This window comes from Doryrhamphus excisus, chromosome 8, assembly GCF_030265055.1.
Source record: "Doryrhamphus excisus isolate RoL2022-K1 chromosome 8, RoL_Dexc_1.0, whole genome shotgun sequence".
NCBI classification, from domain to species: Eukaryota; Metazoa; Chordata; class Actinopteri; order Syngnathiformes; family Syngnathidae; genus Doryrhamphus; species Doryrhamphus excisus.
This window is the reverse complement of record NC_080473.1, coordinates 13529159-13537375: the sequence shown is the minus strand read 5'-3', so window position 1 is coordinate 13537375 and position 8217 is coordinate 13529159. Positions and strand designations below refer to the sequence as shown.

General features: G+C 41.3%; 1 protein-coding gene across 2 annotated transcripts; it reads left to right on the top strand.

The window, feature by feature from the left end:
- The first annotated feature begins 752 nt into the window (after nucleotides 1-752).
- Nucleotides 753-8102, top strand: taf15 (TAF15 RNA polymerase II, TATA box binding protein (TBP)-associated factor). Of its 2 annotated transcripts, XM_058080323.1 has the most exons (16): nucleotides 753-886; nucleotides 1745-1778; nucleotides 1854-1890; nucleotides 1972-2053; nucleotides 2135-2207; nucleotides 2303-2454; nucleotides 2533-2722; nucleotides 4313-4347; nucleotides 4858-4890; nucleotides 5643-5749; nucleotides 6502-6631; nucleotides 6723-6815; nucleotides 6894-6966; nucleotides 7042-7127; nucleotides 7231-7366; nucleotides 7716-8102. In XM_058080323.1, the coding sequence occupies exons 1-16, from the start codon at nucleotides 877-879 to the stop codon at nucleotides 7753-7755; spliced, it is 1311 nt and encodes a 436-aa protein (XP_057936306.1). In that variant the 5' UTR covers nucleotides 753-876; the 3' UTR covers nucleotides 7756-8102. The 2 variants fall into 2 exon arrangements, with proteins under 2 accessions (XP_057936306.1, XP_057936307.1); XM_058080324.1 differs by lacking the exon at nucleotides 4313-4347.
- The last annotated feature ends 115 nt before the right edge of the window (nucleotides 8103-8217 follow it).

The window sequence follows — 8217 nt, the reverse complement described above, 5'->3', positions numbered from 1 at the left end:
GATCGCAAAGACATGTCTTTTTAAAAAATTAAATAAAATTTGAGTAAGTAAAGTTGATTTTTTTTATTAACATTTCCATTTTGACACACTTGGCAATGAATGAACAAGAGCATGTAGTACATCAGATACTGTTTTTTAAAAATCAATTTCATAGAGATAAAGTACATAGAAAGTAATATGCTATAAAAAAGGTTTAATATAGCCTGTAATCTGGAATATATTCATATGTTTTTGTAATTCTATCAATCAATTCTATAATTTTGACACACTTGGCAATGAATAAACAAGAGCATGTAGTACATCAGATACTATCCATTGCAGTTGTACACATCAAAATACTGTGTAGCTTTAAATTAAGGTTAATAAATACATTAATAAAGGTAGATTTGGTGTGCTTTAATTAATATAGCCCTCTATGTTTGATCTCATGTTTCTTTTTTTATCAATTTCATAGAGATAAAGTACATATACTATAAATAAAGGAGATATACTTTACTAGAGATAAAGTAATATACTATAAAAAGGTTTAATATAGCCTGTAATCTGGAATATATCCATATGTTTTTGTAATTTTATAAATCAATTTTAAAAAATTGTATAATAAACTATAAAATACAGACAAATACAGTAGTTTCCCTCCAGGCCTTCACCCATGAGCAGAAATGGCTCTTGCGTTTACTACTATCAAACAGTAGGTGGCAGTAAAAGAAAGCGCGTGCGGATTTGAGACGCTTGTTTGAACTAGCAGAAGAAGAATCTCCTTAAGGGAAGTACAGCGAGTTAGCTTACTCAATCGGGTGGCACTGCGCAACAGTCACTGGGGGATTTTAAACAGCGTCTCAGGAGAGGCAGGCCATCTATTTTAAAGCTATCATAATGGCCACTGGTGAGTGCGTACTTAATTGAATGCGTCAATGTGATTTAGAATTAGTTATCGAAATCTGTTATTAAAATTAGACAAGTTACAGACGCTAACACCGAGGCCTAAGATCCGGCGCCGTCTACTTCGTGGAATTGTCACGTTGTGAATTAGAAATGCATTGGCTTCGTCGCTTAGAGATTTCTTTAAGTATTTATCGTGCGGTCAGTTGGTTAATTGACACTCAGGTATAACTATACAACGCTGTATTATATTATTTTTATACGTAATCTTATTAAATAAGCCGGGCAATATCCCGCCCAGCTAGCTAACTTGGCCTAAGGCTCCTCGAGGGTTGCATGAATGCCTCTTTGTTTATGCCCCAACCGTTGTCTCGCGTTTAAACTGGAACTTGAGTGGATTATGGTGTGTAATTCTCAGTACATGTTATATTTGTAATGCCACTGCACAATACTGAAACCAACGCGGTATCAATTGTCTATAGTTACGGGAACGCGTGGTGTTTAAAATCGGAACGTTTGTTTCGGTTCAGTGTTTAGCCGTAGCCGCTAATTGACCGCCATTTTCACCACAACAGTACGGGGGTGTGCTCGGATCTGTGTCGCTGTTTTAGCTAGGAACTGCTGACTTTTTTCAATATTACCACTATTCAGTTTCAATTTTGTTGTGATTTGACGGCATATAAATCAAACAAAAGGCGGTCTGTGACAATGCTCCCCATAAATAACAAAAAACAACCGAAACCTACATAATTAATCATTTGACGACGGAGGCAAGCAAGAACTCGCCTCTAGCGGTTATTAATAACTTGTTTTCTGAACGGCTACATTGAATTAAAACATCTTCATTGCTTGTTTTTTTCAGATTCGGGCTATGGGCAGCATGGTGGCTCACAGAGGTAAATTTAAATTTCTTACTTGACATGGAGATTATATAATCTTTGAGAACTAACATGCATCTTGTCTTCCTACAGTTATGGTTCTTATGGCGGTCAACAGGGTGGTGGACAAGTAAGATCTCAGTCTTCCTTCTTTTTAATTTCAGAATTGTGTAGTATTTCTGACATTTGTGCTTGTTCTTTGTGGATGAAGAGTTATGGACAGGGAAATGGAGCTGGCTCTTATGGGGGACAGAGCTATGGTGCATATGGTGGTCAGCAAGGTGCAACACAAGGTATAGTATAAAAAGTGATGATACTCTTGTATGCGAGCAATTTAATTTAAAGTTTTTCTCACTATCTTAATTTTTTGACAGAGGGATTTGGTCAATCGCAGGCAAGCTATGGTCAGCAACAGGGATATGATAATTATGGACAGGAGTCATCTGGGTAAGTTTATTTTCCGCTTCCATGATTTACTTTGTCTTCTGGCGCCTTTATGAGCATCTGTCTGAACATGACATTGTTAATTCACTTGTGTGAAGGTATGGCGAGAAGTCGTTTGGCCAACAAGGATCATATGGTGGTCATGGGCAAAGCGGAGATAGCTATGGACAACAAGGATCTTACGGTGGCCAGGGACAAGGCGGTGGGGGCGGCGGCAGCGGCGGCGCTGGTTATGGAAGATTCAGTGAAGGTAAAGTGGCTTGATTCCTAGCTTGTCGTAGAACTAAAGAACAAAGTATCTTAATCGTTTTTTTTGTGGCTGTGATAGGCGAAGGTGGCGGCCAGGGTAGCAGGTTTGGCCGTGACCAAGGTGACCGGTCAGACGGCGGCGGCTACAGAGGCAGAGGCCGTGGCGGCTATGATCGTGGCGGCTATGAGCGTGGCGGCTATGACCGTAGTGGCGGATACGACCGTGGCGGTTATGATCGTGGTGGAAGAGGCGGACATCACGGTATGGGGTAAGTTGCACAGTGCCACTGCCCCCAAGGTACTTCTATGTTTTGTAACATGCGACACAGCTTGATCCATCAAACTTAGAGACCCATCAGCATGCATGACATTTGGCGCTCATGTGCACGTTACCTGCACTTGAAATTTAGCCTTTAGCATTTGCTTGTGTAGCAACCTCTTTGCATAGGTTAAATGGTCACTTCACACTCATAACTGCTGACTTGAGACGGCACACAATAAGCCACTGTCGGTGTTGTCAACCTTTTATTGGGGTGTTTTGTAACGCAATAGTGAAAACGCAAAGGTGTTAAGCAGAGCCGAGTAAGCCATCATGCTATGGAATGCCAGGTAAACCGCAATGCAACAGAACCTGTTTCGGATGCTTTGCGGTTCAAGTAAACTTACGTCAGTAAGTATTTTTGTCTGAAGTCAGGTACTTTAAGGCTGATTTATATACATGTACATCCAGTGCGTGCTTTTGTTGAATATAAAACATGCACTGGACCGATGCACTTGTACAGCTACTTTTCCTTCTTCATGAATACTTGAACATAACTGCTGCAACCTTTTTTTTTTTTTTTGAGATGAGCTTTTAGCCATGGACCAACTTTCTTTATTCTTTGACCTTTTGCCAGGTTACCGCTGTTTATTGGCGACTAATTTTGTCCAGGTCAATTCATTATATTCTGAGACCAGTGACTGTTTGTCAAATTTATGCATTGACGCCATTATGTAAACTGTCAGCAATTTGGGATGTGAGAAATGACTATTTAAATTAGAAGTTTCTCAGCCTTAAAAAAATCAAATAAAAATCAATTAGTTGCAAGGCTGCCTCGCCCTATCGCACAAACACGGAGGTGTGAAAACAAAAATGCAAAGAGACGAGGAGCATTAACATGCCAACTAAGCCACGGTTGTATTGAATCTAGAGCTGTCCTATCAAGCTTATATCTCTGAAAGCGTGTGAAACACTTTGGTGTGTCCGTGTTCTGAGGATCATGTAGCTTTTGAACAATGGACTCGACTGAAATGCTGCGGTTAGACCTGGAGCGACGTCGTCAGCTGCTTCGCATTCAACAGGTTTCATTCAAATATTGTATGTTTGACAATGGCCAACATGTGTGTTGTGTTAACATGGATCTACATTTCATACTACAGGTGTTCACAGTGATTGAACTATAACATGGACCTCAGTTAAAGGATGTCCTAAACGAACTCAGTGGAAGATTGCGTGTCAGTCGCTACACTCCTTCACACCAATTTGGGCTCTTTATGTTAAATGGCTAAATTGCCTGGCTTTGCTGCGATTTGAACAAATCTGATTTTGGATGGAAAACTGCAGCAAGTATCAAAATTCGGAAAACTCTGGCGGCCCAGCGACATGTGATAACTGTCTTCACTCGTCTGCCTGAGTTAAGAGCTACCTGCTCATCTATCCACTGATATTTATTGTCAAAGACTAACACTCCTCGTGTGAGACATTTCCACCATAGTCGCACACCCTGGCAGGAGTGCATACCGATGGGGATGTAGGGGAGCTTTGAGCTCTCAGTTGGGACAAAGGAAAAGCCATCATATCTCCAATTTTTCCTCTGCAGAGGTGGTGACCGTGGTGGCTTCAAAAATTTCGGTGGTAAGTGACGAGCATCAGAACTGTGTCGGTGGGGGAGGACTTGAGAACTTGAGTTAGCACAAAAGGAAAAAATGGGGATAAGAGAACTCTTGAGTGGCACCAATTTCATGCCCAAACTGCAAGGGATCCACTTACTGTTAGTCGGATTTTTTCTTTAAAGCCTACAGTACACTTGTGGTAACAGACATGGGGGCTTGGGGTGTAAATAATAATAAATGTGGTTGCATGAAGACAAGGATTTATTTTCTTACATGACGTCTGTTCCCGGGATGAAGAGGGTAAACGTTCTATAACTTGAAACATTTGGTGGTTAAAGGAACAAATCCGATGACGTTGAAAGGTGTCTGATCCTTCGGTATGAAAGCACACACCACAGAGCTGTAAACACGGACTTTCTTAAATTTTCTATATTATACAATGGCACTGTTAGGATGTCTTTGTGTGTAGAAAAGTTACAGCTGTTAAAACCATTTTGCTCAAGTGCTTTTCCCCGTCTTTGCTGTTTTCCAGGCTCTCGAGACTATGGCTCAAGGGATGAATCAGGTAATAACATGTCCTTGTTTCGGAGCGCCTGCTAACCACGCTGATCAAACACTTTTTTCTTTGTTAAATATGTACCATATCAAGCCGCCCATTACAGGCATTCCTGCACAATACTCAAGTTTACCACAGTATTGCGCAACCTATACACACTATAGTTTTCTTACTAAACGTCACCTTTTGTGTGACAGTAAAATCAGCCATGTCATCTCTTTTCATACACTTGTTTGCACATAGATGCAACATAAGTGTCATCTTGCAAACTACATCTGCATCCTCTGTTGTGACCGAACAAGACAAGTTCCAACATGTCGGAGTGAGCAGCAGCAGCAGCAGCAGCAGCAGCAGCATGTCAACAATGATTATTTTGTACCAAAAAGGACAAATGAAGGGTAGACGTGCACTGCGCCAACAGCAATAATTATAATTGCTGTTTGTTCTGAGATCACATGCTGTAATCCATGTAAGCTGCAGCTCAGAACATATTTGCACAAAGTGCAAATACTGCAGCTTCTAAGCTTTTTTGAAAAAAAACTAGTTTTTAAATACAATTAAATTCATAATTTTGAAGACATTGTCCGCAGTTTCTGTCAGACCGGAATGTGACTAGCAGTTTTTGGTTGAGTTTGAGCAAACTGGTTATCAGTGATAGTGGCGGCCTTTTCATGGAGATGTTCTTGGTGTGGATAGCTTATCTTGGCTCCTTAGATTGATGTTGATCACTTATTCTGTTGCATTGTTTTCCTCCACATCAGGGGAGCAGGACAACTCCGACAACAACACCATTTTTGTCCAAGGCCTGGGAGAAGATGCCTCAATCCAGGAAGTGGGCGACTTCTTCAAGCAAATTGGCATCATTAAGGTATCACTGACTTATTGTGCACAAGCTCATCCTAACTTCATGATGTGGTCCAATGCTTGAAACCTTTTTTTTACGTTAAGAAGTAGAAGAAGAGATGTATGTGAGTCGACTTTAGAAAATAAATCTGTTGTTTATTGTGGTTGTATGGTTCCAGACCTGGCTGATAAGCAAATTTTCACAAAGTAGAATTCCTTATTTCTAAATGAATATACATATTTTCATAGTTATGGTATAGAAAACCTGTTTACGATCTTCTAAATAACAAACTTTACACTTTACATTAGAGCCCTCTAGACATCAAAATAACACCTATAGTCATCTATACATTTCTTACGCAATGTAGCAGATATAATTTAGATAAAATGCGCCATTTAAGACAAATAAAAAAAATGTGCTTGTGTATCACAGTAAATTGTGTTCCAGGGCTGCTAGGGAAGTAGAATGAGTCGCAGACAGGAAATTGAGTCAGGGGTCCAGAGTTTATTTTTGGCTTGTTGTGGGTTATGGCTATAACAGTAGCCTGTGCTATGTTGTTGTGATATTTAAACCTGGTGCTTGTCTCCCAAACAATTAGATATCTAGTGACCAATCTTGAAGCCTACATTCCCAGTTTAATCGTCTTAATTAAATTAGGCCCAAAACATGTGCAGTTCGCTTAAAAATGCATATTTTCCAGTTGTGTTTGAAAAAATTAGCGTGACGCAGTGATGTGGCAAGGGACGACTGTAGTGACTTAATGTGTCTATTTTCAGGTGAACAAGAAGACCGGCCAACCAATGATCAACCTCTACTCTGACAAGGCCACTGGTCGGCCAAAGGGAGAAGCTACAGTGTCATTTGATGACCCGCCCTCCGCCAAAGCCGCTATTAACTGGTTTGACGGTAACGGCGCTTGGATACAGAATGAACCCGCTCTTGCTAATGTTTGTATCATTCGGCATCCTTTGATTGGTCCCGTCTGTCCTCGCTGCAGGCAAGGAGTTTAATGGCAAGCCCATCAAAGTGTCATTTGCCACTCGCAGAGCCGAGTTCACACAGCGAGGTGGAGGACGAGGGGGAAGAGGAGGTTTGTAGAGGAAGTGGTGTTGCGGCGGTGACATATTTGCTTCTTGTGTGTTTTATGCTTTCATCATCTTTCTGTCAGGCTTCAGAGGTCGTGGTGGTGGTGGTGGTCCTAACTTTGACATGAAGGGAGGAGACTGGCCTTGTCCCAACAGGTTAGACTTTGTTGCTTGATGGCATGCTCCTGTACTAATCTCTGAATTGGCTCATTGTTTCTTTTTTGTCTTCAGTTCCTGCGGCAACATGAATTTCGCACGGCGACAAGAGTGCAACAAGTGTGGTGCCCCCAAACCTGGAGATGCAGGAGGATTTGGAGGTGCGAGCTTCTCTAGTCTGAAATTCTTAGTGCATGTTCCAGACAACATGCATACATAATTGGAAAAGGCTCAAATAAGCAGCTGTACTGTCGCGTGTTGCAGATCGTGGCGGCAGAGGTGGGTATGGTGGTGACAGAGGCGGCTTCCGTGGCCGCGGAGGTTTCCGTGGTGGCGACCGAGGCGGTTATGGGGGTGACCGCGGTGGTGGATACGGTGGAGGATACAAAATGGGAGGAAGGTTGGTAAAAGATCTGACCTTGAATGAACGATATCTGCTGATCTTGACTACAGGATCCGATACTATTGCTCAGATATTTTAGTGTGGAGCAAAAATGAACAGCTGTCCACATCACATCTTGATTTAGTTTCATGAACTACCAGAAGAGGGCAGAGTATTGCCATTTCAGACATCCAGTGGGACCTGACTATTGTTTGTTTATTTTATTGGAATTATTGTCTAAGTAGGAGTGTCCACCTCGAACAACAAAGAAAATTGGTATTAAGTGTTCAGAGTTACAGCAGGGTTGGATATTCATATCAGACCACCATATTTTACTTAAGCTTCATCTTTTGTCCTGTCTTTTCAGAGGTGAGCGGAGGGATGACCGAAGAGACCGGCCATACTAAAGTCATTCTAGATCAGACGAACGTCACTCCTGCCACAGTCCGCCACAGACAGAGGGCTTGGTCAGAGGTGGAAAAAAAACAAACACCAGTTCTGACTTGATCCCTACAGAGGGGACAGTAGCGTGGGGTTTCTTCCACTTTGACAAGGACTCATTTGGCTGTGGCATGCGCTGGAATGGTTTTGTTTTATTTCTTTGTACATCTTTTAATTTTCTGTCCCATTCTCGGTGCAGATGTTGTGTGGTAGACTTCATACCATTGTTTTTGTATGAACTAAATAAAAAAAAGTGTTTTACTTTGTTTCTTTCCCCTCCCCAACAAATATTAAACTGTGATCTTTCTTTTCATGTTGCGACCTCTTTCCTATATGTTCCTACAGCGCTTTACACTGATATTCATTTTCAATACAAAAGTATAAGTTAATATTGGTTTAAGTTGGTATTAGCTAGATGAGCTGTGTGC

Coding starts and splice junctions, on each gene's coding strand:
- taf15 (XM_058080323.1), top strand. Junction 1,891..1,971: donor GTCAACAGGGTGGTGGACAA/GTAAGATCTCAG, acceptor TTGTGGATGAAG/AGTTATGGACAGGGAAATGG. Junction 5,750..6,501: donor AGCAAATTGGCATCATTAAG/GTATCACTGACT, acceptor GTCTATTTTCAG/GTGAACAAGAAGACCGGCCA.